We start from the raw sequence: 23,414 nt of genomic DNA, 5'->3' as shown, positions 1-23,414 counted from the left end.
ATAATAAAAATGACATTATGCATGAGACATAAAAGTTGTGGAAATACTCATTAACATTGTTCTCTAATGTAGAAAATATCAAGGGGAGAAAATGAAAATTCTTATCTTATTAGTTATAGGATAATGCTTGTGTTTACTTGTCCAGTAGTTACGATTAATGTATCTTTACTATACAAGAATTATAATCGCAACCGTTCATTCTTTTTAGAATTGCCAAAAAGATCATATTTGTTAAAAAAAAAAATTCACTTTGAAGATGGTTTAGCCATTCATATGCATCAAATAAATAGACGGTTCATGAAAATGTTACTTATTATCTAAAGCGTTGATTGGTTTGACAGTATAGATGGCTAAACCAACCAACTAAAATATTTATTGCATGTTGAAAAAGTTAGAACAGCTACATATGCATGTCTAGAAGGAGCGATCCCTCTCCTGTTTTTGTTGTTAATAAATGAATGCCATCTATACGTATATATAAATGCACAGGAAACAATCGGAAACTAAAGATCCGCAAGTTTATGCTCATATCTTTTCGACCATTTTTTTGTGTTCTTGGGGATATCATATTCCAGAATGCACGCAGATGCAGGAGGACTAGGAATGTTTAGTCCTAAACTGGTCAGGCTGCAGATGCAGTCGTCATATGTAATTTTCGTGATTTTCTTCTGCAATATTATTAGTATGAATAACGTCACTGAGGCAGCCGCGACAGTCAAGCTGCCGGAGAATGTGACCGTGCCGGCTATTATTATATTCGGAGATTCGATTGTTGATACCGGCAACAACAACGAAAACTTCAAGACATATGCACGCAGCAATTTCCTTCCATACGGAAAAGACCTCAAGGGAGGAATGCCAACCGGCAGATATTCCAACGGAAAGGTTCCCTCAGACTTCATAGGTTGTCATCACCATCATCAATCATTAAATACTCGTAAAACATTACTAATTGGTATAATCATTATAAATAGTTTAGGAATCAACTTTGCAACCCTAGCCAGTCTGGCCTTGGTGTTTGTCGAACTCCGTAAACCGATTAAAAACCGTGCGGTAACTCCTAGTTTTATGTTAAATATCCTAGAATATTATAGGTTTCGTTATACAATAAAATGTTCAATTAACCCTACTTTATTATGATTTTTTTTTTCATGTCCAGCGGAATCATTTGGAATCAAGGAGCTGTTGCCAGCATATTTGGATCCGACCCTGCAGCCTAATGACCTCCTTACCGGTGTTGTCATAGCTGCCGGTGGCGCAGGTTATGACCCTTTGACAGCAAAACTTGCGGTACAACTTATATATTTGAGCTCTAATCCTTGATTCTTTTGTTAATTTTATTTTTTTTCCTCCATTAATTCTGGAATTCGATTGTGTAGGCAGTTGCATCGCTATCCGACCAATTGAAGCAGTTCAAGGAGTACATAGAAAAGCTGAAAGGAATTGTTGGAGAGGAGAAAACAAACTTCATCATAAAAAACAGTGTGATTTTTGTGGTAGCCGGCAGCAACGATATTTCTAATACCTATTTTCTTAGCGGTGCTAGGAAATTGGAGTATGACGTTCCTTCTTACACTGATTTCATGGTCAAATATGCCTCTGATTTCATCAAGGTGCGTCTTTTCTTGATACAGAGTGCTAAAAATGAAAAAAGTACATCTTTTCGAAATTTAATTGATGTAGCAAAGTTATGAATTTTGTAGGACTTATATGGCTTGGGGGTACGAAGAATAGCCGTACTAAGCATACCACCAATTGGATGTGTGCCATCTCAACGAACAGTAAAAGGTGGCATAGGAAGAGATTGTGACGAAGCACAAAATCAAGCATCCCAGCTGTTCAACTCCAAGCTCTCTGCGGAGATGGACAGCCTTCAGAAAAACCTGCCAAACTCAAGAGTTGCCTACGTTGACATGTACAATATGATACTTGATCTCATCACAAACCCTGCTAAACACGGTATGAAGTTTCATTTGATCTACCTAGCTAGCTCCACTACATTTCTTACAAATTAGTAAAGATTTATATGTTTGTTGTGATCCATGCCGGCAGGGTTTGAAGTTGTGAACAAAGGTTGTTGTGGTACTGGCCTTATTGAAGTAACAAAACTGTGCAACCAGCTCCAACCTGCCGGGGTCTGCACAGATGACTCTAAGTATTTTTTTTGGGACAGCTACCATCCTACCGAAAGAGCGTACAAGATCATTGTGAATCAGATGCTCGACAAATATGCTAGCCGCTTCTTTTGAGACAACTCATTATCCTTATAAATTAATAAAAATCAGATGCTCGACAAATATGCCAGCTGCTTCTTCTGAGACAACTCATTATCCTTATAAATTAATAAAACCCTTCAAATTCCCTGCTTTGAGTAACGATTTGAGAAATTTATTCGTTCTAGACTTATTTAATCAAAGTGTTGTGTGTTTCTCATAGTTTTTTTTAATTTTATGTCAAAGTGTTTCTTTATGATTTAGGTCAACATGGTTTTGTTGTATGCGACACCTTAAGAAATCAAACACATTAACAAGAGAAAGGAGAAGTTGTACACGTTGGCTATCTCACGTCATGGGGAAGTCAACAATGATGATTTTAAATAGGATTACCCTACCTTAACTAATATTGAGGCCTTTTGTGGTAAAATTTTCTACCTGATGGATTAGGTAGATGGTAATTATCAAGTTGTGAACAATATCTGTGTCATTAGAGTGAGTCCCCTGGGCCCGTTGATCTAAAAATTCTTACATGGTATTATAGTCTACGGTTATGAGCCTGTACAAGCAAAAGGCTTGTTACCAAGAAGTGTGGGCTTAGAAACAAGCCTGGACTTTTAACATAGAACCGGTCTCTGAGTTTTTGAGAAGCATCTCTTGGAAGGATTGAAAACAAGTCTCGACTCCATTGTAGCCGACCTCTAAGTTCCATTTGCCAACAAGTCTCGACTTTATTGGAGCCGACCTTTGAATTTCAATTGCCGATGTGTGGATCTCCACGTGTGAACCACTAAAGGAAGGAGGTGGGTTCCATGTGAGGCCCACACTTGACAAATTGGACAAGCGATAATTATCAAGTTAGGAACATTATCGGTGTCGTTAGAGAAGGTCCCGAGCCTGCCAATCTAAAAATTCCAACCGTACATAGCTTCTTGAAATTATTCACATAAGTACATATCAAAAACATGTTTAGATGCACAGATTGTATTTCTTTATCCCATTTGGATTGTATTTCTTATGAATCCCCGAACGAAAAACTAGGTTGGGAAGATTCTTGTTTCCAGTGTCAAGATATGAATCCCTGACCGCAAAAAGTCCTTCGAATTTAAACGTTCCATTTTCTTCTGCAGGTAGATAAAAACTCCTTGGGTGCTTGTTTTTTTTTCCCCAAAACATTTTACCCAATGTTCCTGAAATTATTAAAGAATAATATGTAAAAAGTTGAAATTTTTTTTTTGAAACAAACAACAGCATTAGTGAGTTTTACCATTTCTAAAGGAAATGTCAAATTATAAGAGACAAACTACAATTGATGGTTGATGTGATAATCTAAAGTCTTATGTCAAATTTTGTATTTTTTCAACCGAATTATCAAATGTTATTTTATTTTTTCAAAATTATTAAAAAAATGTTGAAACAAAATTTCCATTGGTTGAAATGTTAGTGGAATAAGGGATCCACCATTAAAATGAATTAAAAATACATTTGACATTGATGTCAAATTTAGCTTCAAATCACAAAGTCTTCAAATTCAGTGAGTAAATAACATTTCGATTTAAGAGACTTTTGATATCAAATATGTACAATAACTATAGAATGGCTAACTTTAGGGGTCAAATGGCTAACTTTTCAACTCAGACCAAAGAAAATTCAGCTTGGCAAGGCCCAGGCCCAGCCCTATTGTTTTTATTTTAACCAAAAAGAGAAAGAGGACGAAGAAAGCAAATGAGAAAAGTGGACCAAATGTTTGCCGGCTTGCCGCTCTCGCGTTGAGTCTGTACTTTGAAATCCCAGCAATTTCTGTATGTAGAAAACCCTCGGAGTTTCCGAAAAACCACTTCCAGTAATTCTCCGTTGTCTGGGTCAGTAGCTGTTAGTAGGGTTTCTAAAATGGTAACCGTAGATTTTGTTGCAGACAAGATACGAGGTTTCACGAAATCGACCCAGGAGATGTTCGACAGCCTCGTTCATGGACACCCTCGGCCTTCAGCTCGTCGACATCCGGTAGCTCCAAAATTTCTCTTTTATTTCTTTTTGTCACATATATTTTCACGTCTTAATTCGTTTTGGGTTTTGCTTAATCAGATTTAATTAGTTAATAACCAACCTTAAGCTAAGCTGATGGTAATTTGATTTGAAATACTAAAGCACCCATGAGTGAGAAATTTTCTGCTAGAAGTGCTTTTATTGGAGGAAATTCAAAATTCAAGGTGCTTCTCCAGAATGCACTTCTAAGTGCTTCTATAACCCGGACGCTGTTTTAGTTTTTTCTGCCTGCCAAACACCGCTAAAAGCTCTTTTGGTTATATGAAAGCACTTTTTGGCAACTTCAGAAGCATTCCGAAACAAGTTTTTATTCAGATTATATAGATGACTAATAAAGCAATAAACTTTTGAACACTTATATGATATGGGATTTTCAGATTGAAATATTGAAGCGGTTGCAACGAGAAGCGTTTTCGGATTTGATGAGATTGAGGGATAGACAAGATAAGGTTGAGAGAATGGTTTCCTTGTATGGAACATCCAGGGGAAGTCCATTCCAAGAGGCCAGCACCCTTGTAAGGGGAGAGGTTGATCTCTTGGGTGCTTTCTTATTCGTGCTTAATAGTGAGGATGAGGCTGATCACAGCTCTGATGCTCTAACTCGAGCCGGAATGAGTACTGGGGTCGATTCAAAGTTTGCTTTTGAAACTACTGTTCGGGAGAATGATACGCTTGTTGCAGAATTTGTGGCCGGTCAAAAGCACAAGAGTAGTCTTTCTGATCTTTCAGAATGCCCACTTTCTCTAGCAAAAGTTTCCTATACGGCAAATGTTAGCAACTGGTTATCTGCAATTGCAATCCCAGTGGGAGCTCGGTGCAGGGATGTTGCGGTTCTTACTAGTCCATCTCACCAGGTATTACATGCTCACATTGATGTCAATGGTTGCCTAGATTGTTTCCTGTACTCCTTTGCCTTTTCTTTCTGATAAGATATGCATGCATGAGTGGAAATTGGAATGTTTTTCAGGTGCTTATTTGATAATATTAATGTCATGACTCACAAGATAATATCTGCCTAATGATTGTATCTGTTTACTTAAAGAACATTTAACGCTGTAAATAATTTGCATTTTACTTTCTCGGTGTTTATCCTAGTTGGTGAATTTTTTCGGTTCCTTAAGTTTATTGGTAAGACTCGTAAGAGTGTTTATTTTGTGGCAATCATGCCTGTAAGTTTTACATATTTTGGTGTTGGATCAGTCTTGTTATGGTTTTTAGTAAACTGGAGATGATTTTATTTTCTCATGGCAGGGAAAGGGCCTTACTGATCTTTCATCATTTGGGCCACCTCTTCTAAATCAACACAATGGCAGTGCAATTGGTTTAATGGTGAAAAAATCAAATGTTGTTGCTTCATTGGCTCAGTTTGTTTCCGGACTGGCAACGCAAGCAGGTTCAGGTAGAGTTGGGCGCTGCTTGAGCACTTTTGGGCAAATTGTCTATCAACTTCCCGGAGGAACAAAGCTCTCGCTTCTTGGTTTGCACCAAATACCTAAGTTATCTAGTGAACGTGGTGAGCATAGAATTGGAGTTCTTACGATTCCTTTAAGCAGTTTGGTGCGTCACAAGCCCCCTGAGGCAACGGTTGAGGGCAGTCTGACACAGCACACCTCCCCCGAGACAATGGTTGAAGCCCTTGTTCCACCCCTAGGAACAAACTCACAGGACAATGGGTCAACTGGATCTGTTGCTCTGATGTTGGAATCAGAAATCGATGAGTTCACAAAGCTTGGGGGTTGGATTGAGATGAAGCAGTCGAATCCCAAGCATTTAGAATGGGCTGTAACCGTTGCTGATGATTCGGAAGATTCAGTTGGATGGGGAATAGGTTTAAATGGGATACTTGCAGGTCCAAACTTATGGGACCGTTTTCAGGCTGAATCGTACTTCAAATTTAACTTGGGTAAGAGGTTCAGTGTAAAGCCAGGGGTTGCATATATAAGGGATGGGAATGCCAAAATGACTGCCTTTATGCTGCGGTCAAACTGGTCTCTTTGATTGAGAAAACGATCAAGTTGCAGGTCCTTTGTTTAGCTCGCGGTTGAAGACGTGCAAATCTGTATGCCAGACACCGATCCTATGTCGTTAGTCTTGATCATAGTTATTGTTTATGTGGAAGAGGGAAATTATGTTTTAGAGAACACCTGCATATGATGTTTCATTGACTAATCGAGGTGGCTCTATAGATGAAGCACTTGGGGCTGTTGATCATGTCAACATTTCATGAGACGTAGATCTTTGACCCTATGAATTTACTTGAAGAGCAGCAAACTTGTGCACTATCCGGAGTTTTGGCCTCTGTGACGTTGGACTTAGTTTTGCTGACATTTTACCATCCAAACATTTGATTTGTTGAATCCAAATTAAACGTTCGTTTTGACCTAAAAACTCACATGACAATAATTCTGTTGTACGTCACGGTTCAAAATAACGTCACATGCATGTCATGTGTCATAAAGCTAAAATAACATGTGAATTACTTCAATTTCGGACTTCGTTACTAACATTTGGATACTAAAACTATTCCGATCATGAAATTTATGGCATTGCCATCATAACTTATATGGTTTTTTACTGCATGTGGAAGGTAATCATACCTACACACCTCGACGTGAATTCGATTTTCACCAATTTTCCGTAATAACTAATTACCACTAACGCTATCGCTCTAAAAAAACATATTTGGCTCTAATTCTTTCCTTTAAAAAAAAATAAATAAATAAAATCTCTCTTTTTTTCTTTTTTTTTTTCTGAAAATTATTAAAATATTAACAGAGTGGTAGGCTAGTCGTCGGGCTTCTTATAAAATTACTTTTTGTTTCTTCTCTATCAAATCCCGATATCGTCTCTCTCTTCTCTGGGTTTCTAGGGTTAAGGCACAACGAAACGATGTCGTCAGAGAGGAAGATAACTCTGAAGAGCTCGGACGGCGAGACGTTCGAGGTGGACGAGGCGGTGGCTTTGATGTCTCAGACGATAAAGCACATGGTGGAGGACGATTGTGCCGACAACGGGATCCCGCTGCCCAACGTCAACAGCAAGATCTTGGCGAAGGTCATCGAGTACTGCCGGAAGCACGTCGAGGCCGCTAAGCCCGAAGAACGCGCCTCCGTCGATGAAGACCTCAAGGCTTGGGACGCCGAATTCGTCAAGGTCGACCAGGCCACGCTCTTCGATCTCATCCTGGTCTGTTTCTTTATTCCTCCTTTTATCGATTTGCTGTTGCGATTCGATTACTTTACTGCTTAATTACCTTAGGGTTTCTGATTATCTGATATCTGATTGCAAGTCTTGACGTTTTTCGAAATTTTTAGGGGAATTAAATTCATGGGTTTGTTTGTCTAATTAGTTAATTTTTTTTAATTACGATTTGTGCTTATACGTTTACTAACCAGTAATCACTTGATGACCACTAGATTACAACGGGCCTGTTTGGCTGAAAAAAATTTATAAGTGCTTCTGGGTGATAGGAAGTGCTTTCTCCCAAAAGATCTTATGAGTAGAAGTGCTTTCAAACGCGCCCAATGTTTCTTTGTACTATTATGTATTTCTCTATGCCTGTTGATAATAAAACTACTTGGGAAAACATGTTATTGAGTTGTGTTGTTTATAGGCTGCGAATTATTTGAACATAAAGAGCTTGCTGGACCTGACTTGCCAAACAGTGGCGGACATGATCAAGGGAAAAACGCCCGAGGAGATTCGCAAGACGTTCAACATTAAGAACGACTTTACGCCCGAGGAAGAGGAGGAGGTCCGCAGGGAGAACCAATGGGCTTTCGAGTGAAGGGCCTGGGGATGAAGGAACCTGTTTTTATGGTTTGTTGCTCTTTACGAGCTGTGGTTGTGTAATGCTGTTTGTATCTGTTATCTGAAACGTTTCGTGACTTAGTGAAGTACTTTATTTGTATGCAGACATCTGTTATTTTCCGCACTTCTAGCTCTTCTATACCTGAAATCTATGATGTTATGTGGTTCTCTTTTGTTATGATAATATATTAAACACGTGGTGCTTACTCTTTTTCCATTCTTGTCTTCTGAGTTGATTGATTGTTTGGGCAGAATGAATATCTGATTCCTTCTGATTTCTTAGATTTTACCTAAATCAATGCATTTTAAGTTAGGTTTAGAGATTTGTAGTCTTTTCCTATACAATTGGAGAAACTGTCCAGATTGTGATGAAACCATAGTGAGTAGGTTATGATGATGATTGATATAAAAATTGGCTTCTGTTGTAAGGCAGGTGCTTCCATATTGACTATGGAGGTCAGCTTATGTTTTCATTAAAATCCTTTGATTTAACAGATATTTGTGGGTTTTATCTATGTGATAGCATTTGGAGTCATTTCATGACATGCCCATTTCATGATTTCTTGTGGTGTTGAAGACTGCATTTGATTAGCAGGGCGGGGTTTTATATTTGCGTTAGCATTTCATTTAGCAGATATTCATGGGTTTTATGTTCTCAATAGCTTCGTCTGCGTCAGTATTTTCTTGGATTAGACTCTACCCTATATTACTTGCTCAGATGTTGTTTATTGCAGAGGCAACACTTCGCTATGATAGTTACAACTTGACTTATTGAAGTACTTCCTGTCAGTTTTCATACATCTACGACAAATGGACTTCGGACTTTATACTTTGCGTTTGTCCATGTAACAGACCCGAACATATCTTCCTTGGGAGAGGAAGTTGTGGGAGAGAAAACCACTTGGTAAGTCAGCTTCTGGTTGTTCTTCGAAAATTGCAGTTTATCAGGAATCACTTTCACAGTTAGACCGCTAGGTGCATCCACGGTAGCGGTGAAAATGATTTCTCCATCTCCTGCTACATTTGTAACCGTCCTGGTCACGTTCTTGCTCGCTTTTCCATTTAAGTTGGAAATTGCTATTGAAGGGTAGTTGATGTTTGATATGTAGTCAGCATTGGAATCCTTGGGGCAAGCAAATTCTTTTGGAACAGTTTTTGAGATGGTTTTAATTTGTGATATGTTGTAGCCGTAGTAGCAGAGGTAGTTCAAGTAGTTGACGGTGCCAGTTTCATAAACCAGCCCTGGTTGTAACGGTCCTGTTGTTGTCACTTCTCCTGCACCGTAGTCGTATGGTGTGGCTGTAGAATTTTTATCTGTAGTAATTGGGGCTCCCAGATTGTCTGTTTGAGATGCTGCAGAGAAAGAAAGTTGCGTTTAAACTTCAGCTCGGAAGTATAAAATGTGCTATGAAACAAGAATCTCGACCTGTGGTGATGATCGCTGATCTGATCGCAGAGGGACTCCAGGCGGGGTTTTGAGCTTTGACTGTGGCGGCTATCCCGGAAACATGGGGACATGACATGGAAGTCCCCGAGAGGACGTTGTACAGCGGGGGATCCTTTCCTTCGAGAGCGACAGACGAATCATTGCCCAACCATGGTGCAAGAATGTTCACACCTGGTGCTGCAATATCAGGCTGCAAACAAACTACATTAGGAAAATGGGTACTCTCTTCTCTTGGGAAATTAGGAATCGGAAGGGAGAAGCCAGCTTGCTTGCCTTGAGAATGTTCCTTGTACCGGATGCAGGTCCTCTGGCTGAAAAATATACGACGTTGGGCGCTGGTTTATACTTCATCACCGTCACTGTTGGTTGGACGGTTGCAACTGGGTTTCTTGACGCATAAGTAATTGATTAGTTTTGAGAGGAATGTTCAATTGATGAAGCTAAATTTGGCTTGGTTTTAGAGTTAGGGTTACCTGGTAGAGTTGATATAGGATAGGATTTCTTGACCGTCCTTAAAACTGAGGACGGTTGCCGGAAATTCTGCATATGTACGCGCGACTACCCCCGGATTGTCTACTTGAAAAATGACACCTACTCCGCCCAGACTCTTCACCGTGTCAATCTGACCTTCCCTTGAATAATCACCAGAGTCACACAGCACAATCTTCCCCTTGATCTTTTCTGCTTCCATGGAATTTTCTTCGCAGTATCTGAAAAATGTACATGAAGCTACGTGATCGGAGAATCACAGATGTTCAATCAGACGATATTTTAGGGATGCAACCGGAAATCGCATTCCTACCTTGCACTATGTTCATTAGCATTAGCTTTGCGGGCAGACAGAGAATATATCAACGGGTACACGGGCGATTTTTTGAGTTTTGAAAAATTTATGCCTCTCCCCTTGACCACCTTGCCGCCTCCCAACACCACATCAGACTCGAAATCTCGGTCAATGGTGGTGGCGCCAACTGTCAAAATCCAAGGTGCGGCGTTCACAACGGTTCCAGGGTAAGGGCCATCATTCCCGGCAGAGCAGACCACGGTGATCCCCTGCTCCACCGCATGGAACGCTCCAATCGCAATGGGGTCGTTGCTCAACTCCGGCTCAAACCCACTGGCTGAACCAAGCGAGAGGGATAGAACGTCCACCCCGTCCGCAATCGCATCGTCAAAGGCGGCTAAAATGTCGGAGCCACGACAACCTGCTTCCGAGCATACCTTGTACATGGCGATCCTTGAACCCGGGGAGCCTCCTATGGCAGTTCCAGCTGCTACGCCATAGTAGGACGCATCTGGTACAGCGGTCCCTGCTGCTGTTCCGGCCACATGGCTGCCGTGTCCCAATGTATCCCTTGGGGAATCAATCTCTACTGTGCCATCAGATTCAGGAGTGCTATAAAACCTTGCTCCTATCAACTTCCTGATCGTTCATCATAAAATAACAAATTAAGATTGTTTAGTACCTATAATTTCACGAAAATATATCAATGTTCGTAACACATTTAAATCATGAGTTAATAAATTACCTATTACAGTTGGAGGAACTGAAATCATCTGATTTCATGCACGTACCCTTCCACCGTGACGGAATAGGACCCATATCTTTGTCATTGAAACTCTCCGACTCCGGCCATATACCTAGATTCAATTTATGATTTCGTTATTAATCCGTTAGACTTATGAACCATAGTCAATTTATGTGCGTCTGAAACGTGCTAGTTTTCTTTGTATTGTTCCAATTTTATCAGAAGGACAATCTCGATTTGTTACCTGTGTCCAAAATACCGATAATGGTGTCAGATCCATCAGCGGTAGCTAATGAAACTCCGTCCGCGGCATCATAGTTGTTGGAGTTGAGATTTGAGTCGATTTTTAAAGCAGTTTGATACTTGAGGAAATCCCAGGAATGAGTAGTGTGGAGTTTCAATATGGGATCTAGAAAAACAGATACAACTCCAGGCTTTGAAGCAATGGATCGCGCCTCTTCGTCCGAGAGACGAGCCGCAAATCCTGAAAAACCATGCTTGTAAGTGTGCACCACTGCATTTGGTTTCCTGCACCCACAAAATATAACCCAATTACTATTCAGGCTACTCCGTTCCAGGAGAAGTGCATACAAGTTCCTTTCTTTGGATTTTACAGATTGCCAATAAAAAAGAATTGCCGGCAGTGACGCTCGAACTTAGACCTTAGTTAGCGAAGAGAACGATCATTATCAACTCAACTAACTATCCAACTTTAATCTATTTCTTCTTTGAATAAACATATGAAACCAAAATTTTAACGAAAATAGAGTAGGAAGGTTTAGGAAAGGGGGTGAAGCTTAACTAGTTCCAACTTAACCTAATTAATTAACAGATACACAAGTTAATAATGTTAGTTCCATTCTAAAGAGGTAGGGGGTCATATTTTCATGTTCATGTTACGTATTACGTGTACATGGATAAATGAACAGCCTGATTATACAATATTCATACATATACTTGGAATTAATCGATTACCGACCTTGTGACGACAGAACTGAGGAGCTGAGCACAATCATTCCTTAGGGAAGAAATACCATCATCACTAGTTGTTGATGAGGCGGCTGCAGATCCCATGTACACGATGTAAAGGCGGTCTCTCCGACTCCCTCTCCCGGCATTCTGATGATCATTAGCTGCTTTAGTTGGTCCATGAAACAAGATGATGATCAGGAGCAAGAGAAAAGTACCGGAAGACGTGAAAACGAAGATGTTTTTCATGCGCATGTTGATCTCTCTCTCTCTCTCTCCCCCTTGTTCTTGCACTTAACACTCTGCTAACCTAGCTATATATACACACACACACACACACACACACACACACACACAAACACAGAGAGAAGATAAAAGGTGACAGGAGGATTACGTACTTAGGCGGTGAAGAGAAAGATCTTACTTGGGCTGCATATATGGGATCAGTAGGATATATCTCTATAACCTAGACTTTAAACCTACCCATATTAATCAAATTAGTGCGCTCTTATCTTGCTTGATTATCTTATTTGATTTCCATTATTTGACACATCGTACATCTGTAATTGGATATCTGGGTGGTGGAGGCTGGTACACAGTGGTGGTGGTATTGGTGGTAGTATTCCTAATCCTAATCTAAGAAATTTTTTAGATACCGGAAATACAAATTATTTAGTGTATTATTTCACGCATTATAATAAATATGTAATTTGAAATAGTTTAGAGAGCACACCATTCGATTGTTATTAGCAATTTAAACATAAATTTTGGTAACAAGTTATGTGAAACAACTGATCAACTGAACGACCATCCCATGTATATGAGCATGCCCTTTGAATGGTAAGGATAATTTCTTGCATAGTAGGATTGAAGAAATCTGGCATATATTTATCATATTTTGGTCGAATATTTGTATCATATTTATCAGTGGACTTAATTAATCCTAGAATCCGTGCAGTGACTCACTCACACACACTAACTCTTTTGTAATGATATTTTGTGGGGTCGGGGTAACTGTAAGGCTAAAGTAATTCAAAAAATGGAAAGTGCGTTTTGGACTGATTTGAGTGCTATATTTTAAGGATTTGGATCCTTTCTTGAGCTCAGCCTGCTGAGCTTCTTGAGAAAATCACACAGACCATTGGATTTTGATCTAACGGCTACAATTATTATAACTTTTAGAGGGACTCCCTGTTTGTAGCCGTTAGATCAAAATTCAACGGTCCATGATTTGCTCGGAAAGCTCAGCAGACTGTGCTCAGGAGAGGATCCAAATCCATATTTTACTATGAACTATTTTCCATGTGTTTTTCAGTCATTAGCTAAGAGCCCAAGCAAGAAGGATGAAGCATATGCCCGTGTCACAAACTTCATGAAGTTAAATCCCCTTTAAATAGATGGTTTCATTATCAATTGCACATACTTTTTGTAATACAACTCAACACATGTCGTTGAACTGTGTAGGTGGTGAAGTTGAGAAAGTATTAGTGTAGTAGTGGAACACTCGACCGTGTCCAAAACTTTAACAAAGTTTTGACGATGTTCTAAAAACAATAACATAATGTTACGTAAAAAGAGACTTACACTTTACATTATATTATTGATCTAAAATGTTAGAGTGATCTCGAAAGAGGGTGCATATAAATCTTTCTCTCTTAAAATACAAACAAAATTAGGAAAGGTGATTTTGATTTGTTGCGCATGCATGAATAAACACACAATTAATATCACATTTGGTAATGCTCCTTTGTGCGTTTATGGTGCGTGGGAGACAAGCATGCATGTCTAGTGGTTGTGGACTATACTTTATGCTATATTTACATCCCTGCACTGCAGTCTGCAGCCTCAAAGCTCACCAATGATTACTCTCCATCTCATTAAAACATGTCAAATACTCAATAGTGCTCCACTACGTTCTCCCACTGGCTACTTTTTCTTTATATTTTCTTCTTCGTTTTTCAACTGAAACTTTGTACCCTCCTCCGATTAAGAATTCCACTACCTCGTGCGAGCTAATAATAAAAAATAAAAATAAAAACTTATCAGAACAAAGAGAGAAGCATGTTTGAGATTTTTGTTTTGAAACGACTAAAAACGTTCTCGGACAACCAAATTTTTGTGGCTCCGATTGCTATAAAAAATGAAAATTTATTTCTGAATCATAAAAGTGTTTTTTGAAGAGGTACTTGTTAGATGCTTTTCATGAAGCAATTTAAATGTTTCTAATGAAAATATTTGTAAGTGCTTAAGAAGGTGAAGTCCAAAGGTAAAGCAAAATAAGGATAAAAGTGTTCAACGTCAACGTTTAGATAGTATCAAATTTAACTGATTTTATATATGAGATTTTATCTTAAAAACTCAGTTTTTTTAAATAAAAGTTTTTTTTTTTTGTGTTGGTCGTAGATAAACACGACTTTCGTTTTTGTATACACACAATTCATCATCAACTTACCTTCTTCGCTTGAACTTTTTTTTTCTCGTAATAGTGCAATTAGCTTCCTTGAATCTTAGCAAGAATTCCATTACAGCAAAGTCGGTTTCCTTAAATCTAGCTTACTTAAATCCCAGAGGTCAGCAGTGAAAAAACCTAAGTACCCAATCAGGGTGGTAGACCTAAATTCTTACGAAGACATATCAGCTGTCCCTATGATATGCAGCTACTCACAAATCACTCAACTCAACCTACAAGCTGCAGTGTCAATGGAGGGATAGAGGGAAGAAGGAGATAGAGAGATATTTTTCTAATATTTTCCAATCAATAATATCCTCAATACTACGACAATTGGTTACATATATTGTTTTCCAAAACACTACCAGCCAGCTGGCATGACTAATCCAAAATACTTATTTAAAAACTAAGCTTGTAATTAAGATAATCACAGCTATAACACCCTAGTGAAAGGCTGAAGATCTTTCCCTCCAAATATATTAACGGATTAAACTACTCATTAAAGCTCGAGAGAACACAACCCTTGATGATCCTACATCTGACAAAAAGTTTATCCGATTCACTTTCCAACAGTTCCTCGTCTGCTTGCGACCTTCCTTAAAAGCAAGCATGCTCGAGGATGTACTTTGCAATGCAGACACAAATCCGCAAAGAAAGACAGACAACGGAAATGAAGTTCTCTCCTGATGCATCGCTATGCCGACACGGATCTCTAGGACTCCCACGTTACAGTTTACAGCATTGTTGCAGCCATGTTACCATTCGATAGGTCGTATCTCCCTCGATCGCACAAGAATAATGCTACAAACACAATGCGATAAAAGAAAATACTAACATATGAGAAGTTGAGCTTAATGGAACGTCTAGGAAGTTGTGGTTTTGCTGTAAAATTAAATATGACGAATAGTCCAACTCACATGCAAAGTCCTTAACTTTCTGGAATTGGAATTGCATTCTCAACAAAACTAGTTTAATTTCTTCCTATAAGCATAAGGTTAAGTTTAAAGTGGTGGCGAATGGAAGAGAAAAGAAAGGCATAACATATATTTACATATAGGAGGGAGCGGGTCGTCATTTCATGCAGTTTGAGGCTGCCTCAACTGATCAAGATGGAGCACTTGAGGTTCTGAAGAGGGTTTGCCTTTTTGGAAGCAGCTGCTGAGCAAGGGTAGGGGATGCCAAGTAGGACTGCAATCAAGGAAAAACCAATCACCCTATTTATTTATTTTTATACAAGCGACAATATTCTACGCTAAAAGGATCATCATCCTTGTTTGCTGTCTCTTGAGCCTGGCATTCTCCTCCCGCAGATGTGCAATTTCAAGTTCCAACTCATTTGTACAAGCCTGCATACAATTACTAAAAGTAGGCTACATATTCACAAAACAAAAGTAAAAACGTAAGAGCACATGATATGTAATGAAATACATGGACAGAAAGGTTCCTGCTTTCGGGCTCTGGAGCGAGCAGCGGACTCTCGATTCTTGATCATGCGCTTATGCCGGCCGCCGTTGGTGGAGTTGTGATGATCATCATGATTTTGATCATGACCATCCAGAGCCCTTTTCTTGTAGCAAGAAGGGAAGACTGAAGAGTGACTATCCAAAGAATTAGGCCTAGTAGGAGTAACACTAGTACCAGTGGGTCGAGTTTTGGGTTTGGCTTCAATGGACGAGGATCAGTGATGGTAGCCCTAGTGGTTTCAAGTAAACGCTGTTCAAGATCAGATTGAGTCCCGGAATTTAAGCTCAGAACAGTACTGGCGGCAGCGGGTGGTGGTGGGTCGATGTTGGAGGAAATAGTACTAGTAGAAGCCAGGAAATCTTGAAAAATGATGCCGAGAAAAGCAGCGGCAGCAGGGTCGTGAACGGCGGCGGTGGTGGTGTTGCAGGAGTTACGAGAAAGAGACGCTAGGCTGATGTCTGTCCAGACATCTTCCACGGACTTTCTGTTGCAGCTACTTGAGGTTGTGGGAACCATATTTCATAGATTCATTAATGGGGGTGACGATGGATTAAGCCGGAAAGTTTTAGGGCAATCGAGGGAGAGATTATATGTAGAGGATGAAAGAATACTTGGGAACAACAGAAATAAAGATAGGCAAAAGTTACATAAAGCTAAAAGAGTACAAAACTGTGAAAATTCAAGCAATTGGTCTAACCATCCTTGGGTGGAAACAAACACGAGCGCACCGCAGCTCAAATCCACACCTCTACTCCATAAGTGGAGTCTTGCGCACCAAAAAAAATGCTTACATATGCCCTTTAGCTATAACATCTCAAATTAAGCTCTTCTTTCGACGCGCCAAAAAATAAACCCGCAAACATTCACACCAAATCCAAACTATACAAACCAATGACCTCCAAATTCTGCCTTTGCTCGATCTCTTCAGCTTCTTCTCTTTCTTCTCAATTGACGATTAATTATCGTTATTTCTTATTTGTTTCCTGTACTAGCCTCAAAAGCATTCCAAAACTAGGCAAAGTAACAGATTTATAAAGAAAAGAATTCGCACGCCCTCGATACAGGCTAAACAGCTACCTCCCTTCCCCCATTACCTTAGCAAACCCTTCAAAATTGGAACTGCACTTTTTCTCCATGATTTTGCTTGAATCTTTTTGGTGGTACACATCTACTTTGACTTCAATGATCTGTCTGAGTAACATCCCCATTAGGAAGTTGTGCTTGGCTAGTTGACTCGGTTGAACAACTCTCTGGAATAGCCAGAGAGTTTGGATCTGGTTTACCTCCCATGCTATTTTGGCTAGGTCCTTCCACAGTCATCTTTTCGAAAGAATTTGCAAGCGTGTTACCACTTAATACACTGGAGGATAGTGTGGATGGTGAACCTGACTCAGGTGGAAGCTGACCAGTAGTTGATATCCACTTCGTCCATTCATTAAGCCTCCTCACTTTATCATCCTGCCGCAATCATAATAGAGTATTAGACCAAAATAAAATATTGCAGCACAATTGCCATGGTTTCCTGTAAAAAATACTGGTTTCTAACGTAAGTCATTTCATTTGGTCGGCATTATAATGTGCCAAAAGGTCATCTTTTCCTTTTGGCAATAAAGCGGAAGATTACTCGTTTCACAATCTAAAACATATATCGGAGTTCTTCAGGAGGACATGTTATTACAAACACAATGCTTAACAAAACAACAAATATAAAGAAATTCACCTGTACTTCAACAATACCGGAACCTCTTAAAGAATCAAGTATTAATTGGATATTGGTTGTCAAACTCTTAACCTGTAACAATAAAACATCAAGTGGGGATGAATGATACTTAAAGAGACGAGGATAATTTTCTTAAGAAACAAAAGTTGACTGAAGTAGCCAAACATGACAAGGAAAGCATTAGCATCAAATAAATAAACTTAATGGAGATGATAAGCTCCTGGGTTTCAAACTCAAAGTCACATAGGCTCTAAATTTCTCACTGTTTTCTGTTATGTTTTGTTTCTACGTATTCTCCCATATCTTTCTTTCCTTATTTTTATCTTAGAAAGTATCAATCACCATGTTCTCCGCCTACAGGATTCTCTCCATTCAATAAAATCATTTCCTAGCAGATATCAAATCGTCAACAGACCAAAATCTGTGGTTACTATTCTCATACTGCAATCTTTTTATTTTGTTTACAGGTCAACAGCACAGAAATACCATGAAAACAAATAATCCTACTTTCTTCCTCCCCTATAAAGTTATAACGGCAAGGATTCAGGCAGAGAATTATCTGAACATAAAACTTCACAAAAAGGAAGGCAATGAACAGAAAAGCTAAAGGTTGAGACTTAGATTAAGGTAAATAAATTAGTTTCCATTAAATCAGAGCATAAAACTGAAGGTTGAATAGAATATTTTGCCATTCAAGCACCTTAAGAGAGAACTATAAATGTTATGCAACTTGTGTAAACTATTTTATAATACCTAACTTGGTGAAGCATAATGTAAAGGTATTACAAACGATTACCCATTGTCGCTCTACAAGAAGGTGATTTTTTAACTTTCATAGACTAAAACGTCTTTTAAAAAATTAGATGTTTCGTTATGTTATACATAGAGAACTATAGTGATAATATATGTCACAAAGAGAGAGAAAAATGTGCTTAATCAATCAGAAATAACATACCCGAGTTACCAAAAACACATAAATAACATACCCGAGGAAAGTTTGCTATTAGAGATATAGGAACCCATCCCTGGGCATCCATGTTTGACCGTAGAAAGTCGTCTTTTATTAAATTAGCATCACTGTAGTAACAAAGAACGCAACTTGGGCAGTTAATTCTCAAGATACTGAGGAATTAGTTCGTGCAGCTAACAAATTGTGAATCAATGAAGCTTGAAATTAAATGTACCTGAAGTAATATTCTATTTGGTTGATTATCAATGAAGGTAGGGGAGATTCTGAAACAGGATAAAACATTGCAGGATGTGGTGCTTGAGTAATGAACGGTGGCATGCTTCGAATGGGCTCCAAAGGCAATGGAGGGACATACATAAACTCTATATACAAACAGACGTAAGTTACACTTCCAAATATCAAAAACAACTATATTAACATAGTATACTCACCCGGAAAACCCATGGGATTTGCAAAGGGTCTTGCAGGTTGAGGGGGAAATGCAGCAGTATTTGGTGATAATGGCCTTACAAGGCTCATTGGAGGGGCTCTATGCTGATGCATGTGGATATCCCTGGGATTCATATAGTTTCCACGATCCTGGTCGCGCTTGCCTCCGTGATTGTTGTGGTAGTGACCATCTCCACGTGGGCGAGGTCCAAAATTTCCCCTACGAGAATTCCGATGATCGTTTACTGGGTGTGATTGAGGCACAAAGCCACGAATTGGTCTAGCATCCCAACTGCTGCCCCGGAAAGAAGGATCTCGTGGAGAAGGATCTGGTATTGCTGGTACCAGATTGCCATACCCATTTGGAAGAATAGGAAAAACAGGGAATGGTGGTGGTGGTGGCGGGGTGACAGGGTGTCCAAAACCGCTATGTGCATGCCCACCCCCAGTGTTGCCACCGCCACCACGCTTAATTGATCTTTGTCGAGCTGGTGCATGATTTGGGGTGGAGTTCTGATTTGCATTATTAGCAGGATGTCTTTTGGAGTTGGGTGAATGTGCTATAACAGGTCCCTATCAACAAAACACAAGATCAATCGTGCATAGAGAATGACTATCAGTACTTAGAATAATCTCCCACCCATAAAAATACGATAACTTTTATACTGGTTGAGAGAAAATGCAGGGCAATGTATTAGTAGCTCTCTGAATCTAAGTTATTTCACCGTTTTATGCACCGGAAGAAACAAAAATCTGTACAACCGTCTGGATTAATTAGCTAAGAAATTGGTTAATTAATGGTTACCCAAATTTGTAACAATTCTATCTTTCTTTCCCTTTTCTTAATATTTCTCTACAGCAAAACAAGTAAAAAAGAAAAGAAAAAATTAATGATTGTGAACTAACCTGGGAAACGGGGAATGATCCTTGGTTGACAATTGCTTCGGAGACAGTCTTTGGAGGGGAATCAGCTGGTAGTTTAGGTGAAGCCCTAGCCGACTCGGATAAAGCAGGCCAAGAAGAAGCATCCATAACAGTTACAGGACTAACCTCAACGACGGCGTTGGAGGGCTTGTTCCAAGCCAGCTTCTTTGGCCCACCGGCATTGCTATTATGCCTATTGGGACTGTCGGCAGCTGAAAAGCCCTCTGGCGTATGGGGAGGCGGCGAAGGTGAAGAACGAGCAGCTTTGGAGGATTGGGAGCAATTGGAAAAAGGGGTTTGCTCCGGTGCTGAGTTGCCCAGCGAGGACAACGATGAGGATGAGGACGGCGGAGATTGGACAGCATCTGGTTCACCACCTCGGACAACCTTCGCCCATGGAGATGGTAAACTAGCCCTCTTGCTGACAGCATCGCTGCCGCCATCAATGGAAAATTCAGGACCACGCGGGGAATGGTGATTGGCAGAAGAATCCGCAGCCATCGCCATTTCAAATTAGGGTTTGTAGCAGAAAAACAAAACTCTGATCAATTTATGAGCACAAAGGTAAACTAATCAGTTTACAATGAATCAATAAATTAATCAGACAACAAAACAAAACAAAATTAATCAATTAATTAATCAGTTCACAAAAGATGATTGGCAAAGACTGAGAGAAGAGAAGATTTAGGAATTGTTTTTGGGTTTTTTTTTTTTTTTCCAGAGATCAGAAATTTCAGAATGCCGGATTTTTTATAGACTAAAGGCGGATCTTGCAAGCGAAAAGCACAATGAACCGTCGAAACTCAGGAACCAACGGCGTGACTCCGCGCCGGACGCCTCCTCCCTCTCTCTCCTCTCTACTTTCTCTCACTCGGAACTACAAAGAAACTACAGCCTACTGAAAACCCCTCTTTCCGTTTATTTTTAGAGTGCAAGACCCATCTATTGTCCTTTTTTCCACCTATATTATAATCTCTTACCCATCCCAAAAAATTAAAAATTAAAAATTAAAAATATTTCTTCCCCCAAATAAATCCTGTAATTTTTTTTTCAAATTTGACTCCATGGGTAATGCTCACAATTTTGTGAAATAAATAAAAAATTTTAGTTTTAGAAAATATTTTGCGTGAGATCTAAGAAAAATGTTGCATGATATTTGGATGTGATTTTACTATTTATTAGGTATAAAATCTTTAGATGTTGAAAATCTTTGGGATGTCCCAAATTAATTTTAAGAAACATGTGGTGCGACGAAGATGACTCAAATTTTGGCTTATAATAAATCTTGTAAAAATTCTTAAAATCGATAAAAACGTGGGCTATATAACTCATAGCTATTGTAAAAAAAAATAAAATTATTAATTTGCATGGGAGCTAAGAAAAATATTGTAAAAACCTTTGAATGTGATCCTACAATTTATTACGTTTTGAAACTTTTTTTTATTGTTTTTTAAAGTTGAAATAAATAATATAAACTAATAAAGCCCCCCCCCCTCCCCCAAACCCCAAAAATACAATTTTATGCGTCGAAAATCTCTCGAATGTCCTAAATTAATTTTAAGAAAACATGTAGTGCAACAAGAACAACTTGAATTTGGCTTATAATAAATCTTGTAAAAATTTTCAAAATCAATTTCAAAACGTGGATTACAACTCATAAGTTTGTGCAAAGGTTGAAATTTTTAGTATACAAAATATTTTGCGTGGGAGCCAAAGAAAATATTGTAAGACTTTTGGATATAATCCTACAATTTATTAGGTCCTAAAACTACTTTTACTGATTTTTAAAGTTGACAAATGGAAAAATTATATAAACTAATAGCGGAGCCCCCAAAGAGATTTGTAGGTGTTGAAATCTTCGGAATGTCCTCAATTAATTTTAGAAAACAAGTGGTGTGACGAGAATAATTTCAATTTTGGCTTATAATGAATCTTTTGAAAGTTCCCCAATCAATTTGAAAACGTGTGTTATAACTCACAGCTTTTGTGAAAATTTTGAACTTTTAGTTTTAGAAAATATTTTGTGTGGAGCTAAGCAAAATGTTGAAAAATTTGTAGATATGGTCCTACTATTTATTAGGTTAGGAATGACACACTCTGACCGAGATCGGAGCGTGCTGGCCGTCGCACAAAGGTGACGTAGCCATGTGCACGTGCGGAAGCTAGTAAGTAGTAATATAAAAGTACGAATAGTTAAAAACTAGCATACAAGTACTAAAATGAGTGCTAGTTAGTGCGGTACAAATTCAGAGCAGGTCTATAGCAGTCCAAATAAAACGACAACAATAGTACGCCCGAAGGCGACCCTACGATGTGGAGTGTCTGTCAGAACGCCGAAAAGCTCACAAGGGAAACCTCCGCAACGGCTAAGCAACTAGAACCTGGAGGGGCGCAAAACAAAAGCGTGAGTGGGCAAAAACAATTCTTTCTAAAACCATTTACAAAATACTTTCTAACCCCTCGCCGTAAAACCTGTATACTTCCCAGAAAATAAACATATATACGTATGTGTAAACATGCAAAACATGCTCAAGGGTATACCAATCATGCTCAAAATATGCCATGCCACAATCTCAAAGTGATATGCAAGTACCCAGGTATAACCATATCAATATCATGTAATCCGGCAGCCGGAGTCACCTAACGTGACCTGTACGGCTGCATCTAGAGCTCAAATCTCAATCTCAATATCTAAACCTGCCCACGAGTCGGAACCACCTAAAGTGGTCTGTACGACAAGCCTGGGTGTAACATATATATACGCTCTAGTGCTACGATCACGTGAAGGCTGTGCGAATATTCGCGGGTCACCTACGAGTCGGAACCACCTATTGTGGTCTGTACGACAGGCCTATGCACCTAGCTTGGATCCAAGCTGAGCGTATGGTGCGGGAGGTGAACAACACGTGAAGGACTGTGCCCTACTCTGGGCGGGAGCACTAACACCGGGGGTGCAGGTTATGAGCTCTCTAAGCATCTTTAACCACTAATTAATGCAATCGTTAATTAACGCTTACCTGGCACTTACCTATGCCTCCACAGCACCCACATATAAATATGTATATGCATGCCACTACTAATAAATGTGATGATGCATAAACGATAATAATAATATGCATGGCATAAGGCAAATAACCCTTTTTAAATCAATTTCTGGGAATATAAATGTATATAGGTATATACGGAAAACAAAAGCCCACTCACTGGTATGTAGAAGGGTCGTAGCCCCCCTGCCTCGCGTGTGCACGCTCGTCCTCTGGGTACGTGTCACCTAAATGCGAAACAACTATAAAAACGTTAACTTTAAAGCACATAACCCCTTTCTCGTAATAACTTCTCATACATTGCTCAAAATGGACAAATGAATATACCCACGTGCTCTACACAACCTCAGGGTCACAACCATATTTTTAGAAAAAATTTTGGACCCCGCACGCGCCCCCA

The 23,414-nt window shown here is 39.3% G+C and overlaps 5 protein-coding genes and 1 pseudogene across 5 annotated transcripts; 3 read left to right on the top strand and 3 right to left on the bottom strand.

The window, feature by feature from the left end:
• The first annotated feature begins 486 nt into the window (after positions 1-486).
• LOC137717492 (GDSL esterase/lipase EXL3-like) lies at positions 487-2,428 on the top strand. Its single transcript, XM_068456874.1, has 5 exons — positions 487-904; positions 1,160-1,290; positions 1,380-1,613; positions 1,704-1,959; positions 2,053-2,428. The coding sequence occupies exons 1-5, from the start codon at positions 577-579 to the stop codon at positions 2,247-2,249; spliced, it is 1,146 nt and encodes a 381-aa protein (XP_068312975.1). The 5' UTR covers positions 487-576; the 3' UTR covers positions 2,250-2,428.
• Positions 2,429-3,948: 1,520 nt separating this feature from the next.
• On the top strand, positions 3,949-6,647 carry LOC137718357 (uncharacterized). Its single transcript, XM_068457891.1, has 3 exons — positions 3,949-4,217; positions 4,637-5,113; positions 5,511-6,647. The coding sequence occupies exons 1-3, from the start codon at positions 4,104-4,106 to the stop codon at positions 6,255-6,257; spliced, it is 1,338 nt and encodes a 445-aa protein (XP_068313992.1). The 5' UTR covers positions 3,949-4,103; the 3' UTR covers positions 6,258-6,647.
• Positions 6,648-7,055: 408 nt separating this feature from the next.
• LOC137716888 (SKP1-like protein 1B) lies at positions 7,056-8,252 on the top strand. The gene is made up of 2 exons (XM_068456246.1): positions 7,056-7,445; positions 7,873-8,252. Exons 1-2 carry the CDS (start codon positions 7,149-7,151, stop codon positions 8,044-8,046), a joined length of 471 nt encoding a protein of 156 aa, XP_068312347.1. The 5' UTR covers positions 7,056-7,148; the 3' UTR covers positions 8,047-8,252.
• A 145-nt stretch (positions 8,253-8,397) lies between these two features.
• Positions 8,398-12,338, bottom strand: LOC137716887 (CO(2)-response secreted protease-like). The gene is made up of 8 exons (XM_068456245.1): positions 12,025-12,338; positions 11,290-11,573; positions 11,046-11,157; positions 10,319-10,939; positions 9,990-10,226; positions 9,790-9,904; positions 9,496-9,706; positions 8,398-9,422 (listed from the first exon to the last, which is right to left on the bottom strand). Exons 1-8 carry the CDS (start codon positions 12,267-12,269, stop codon positions 8,863-8,865), a joined length of 2,385 nt encoding a protein of 794 aa, XP_068312346.1. The 5' UTR covers positions 12,270-12,338; the 3' UTR covers positions 8,398-8,862.
• Positions 12,339-15,196: 2,858 nt separating this feature from the next.
• On the bottom strand, positions 15,197-16,474 carry LOC137718026 (protein FD-like; annotated as a pseudogene).
• Positions 16,475-16,554: 80 nt separating this feature from the next.
• On the bottom strand, positions 16,555-20,899 carry LOC137718139 (la-related protein 1C-like). Its single transcript, XM_068457643.1, has 6 exons — positions 19,953-20,899; positions 19,049-19,619; positions 18,832-18,979; positions 18,634-18,724; positions 17,648-17,719; positions 16,555-17,385 (listed from the first exon to the last, which is right to left on the bottom strand). Exons 1-6 carry the CDS (start codon positions 20,475-20,477, stop codon positions 17,107-17,109), a joined length of 1,686 nt encoding a protein of 561 aa, XP_068313744.1. The 5' UTR covers positions 20,478-20,899; the 3' UTR covers positions 16,555-17,106.
• Positions 20,900-23,414: the final 2,515 nt, after the last annotated feature.

This window comes from Pyrus communis, chromosome 15 (assembly GCF_963583255.1).
Source record: "Pyrus communis chromosome 15, drPyrComm1.1, whole genome shotgun sequence".
NCBI lineage: Eukaryota > Viridiplantae > Streptophyta > Magnoliopsida > Rosales > Rosaceae > Pyrus > Pyrus communis.
This window is presented reverse-complemented; position numbering and strand designations above follow the sequence as displayed.

Excerpts from the sequence above, each read along its gene's own strand:
- LOC137716888 (XM_068456246.1), top strand. The coding sequence starts at position 7,149 with ATGTCGTCAGAGAGGAAGATAACTCTGAAGAGCTCGGACGGCGAGACG. Across the intron at positions 7,446-7,872 it reads CGCTCTTCGATCTCATCCTG|GCTGCGAATTATTTGAACAT; the intron begins GTCTGTTTCTTT and ends TGTTGTTTATAG.
- LOC137718139 (XM_068457643.1), bottom strand. The coding sequence starts at position 20,477 with ATGGCGATGGCTGCGGATTCTTCTGCCAATCACCATTCCCCGCGTGGT. Across the intron at positions 19,620-19,952 it reads GATCATTCCCCGTTTCCCAG|GGACCTGTTATAGCACATTC; the intron begins GTTAGTTCACAA and ends TTTTGTTGATAG. Across the intron at positions 18,980-19,048 it reads AAATCCCATGGGTTTTCCGG|AGTTTATGTATGTCCCTCCA; the intron begins GTGAGTATACTA and ends GTTTGTATATAG.
- LOC137716887 (XM_068456245.1), bottom strand. The coding sequence starts at position 12,269 with ATGCGCATGAAAAACATCTTCGTTTTCACGTCTTCCGGTACTTTTCTC. Across the intron at positions 9,905-9,989 it reads TCCTATATCAACTCTACCAG|AAACCCAGTTGCAACCGTCC; the intron begins GTAACCCTAACT and ends TTATGCGTCAAG. Across the intron at positions 9,707-9,789 it reads GTACAAGGAACATTCTCAAG|CCTGATATTGCAGCACCAGG; the intron begins GCAAGCAAGCTG and ends GTTTGTTTGCAG.
- LOC137717492 (XM_068456874.1), top strand. The coding sequence starts at position 577 with ATGCACGCAGATGCAGGAGGACTAGGAATGTTTAGTCCTAAACTGGTC. Across the intron at positions 905-1,159 it reads GGTTCCCTCAGACTTCATAG|CGGAATCATTTGGAATCAAG; the intron begins GTTGTCATCACC and ends TTTCATGTCCAG. Across the intron at positions 1,291-1,379 it reads CTTTGACAGCAAAACTTGCG|GCAGTTGCATCGCTATCCGA; the intron begins GTACAACTTATA and ends TCGATTGTGTAG.
- LOC137718357 (XM_068457891.1), top strand. The coding sequence starts at position 4,104 with ATGGTAACCGTAGATTTTGTTGCAGACAAGATACGAGGTTTCACGAAA. Across the intron at positions 4,218-4,636 it reads CTTCAGCTCGTCGACATCCG|ATTGAAATATTGAAGCGGTT; the intron begins GTAGCTCCAAAA and ends TGGGATTTTCAG. Across the intron at positions 5,114-5,510 it reads TTACTAGTCCATCTCACCAG|GGAAAGGGCCTTACTGATCT; the intron begins GTATTACATGCT and ends TTCTCATGGCAG.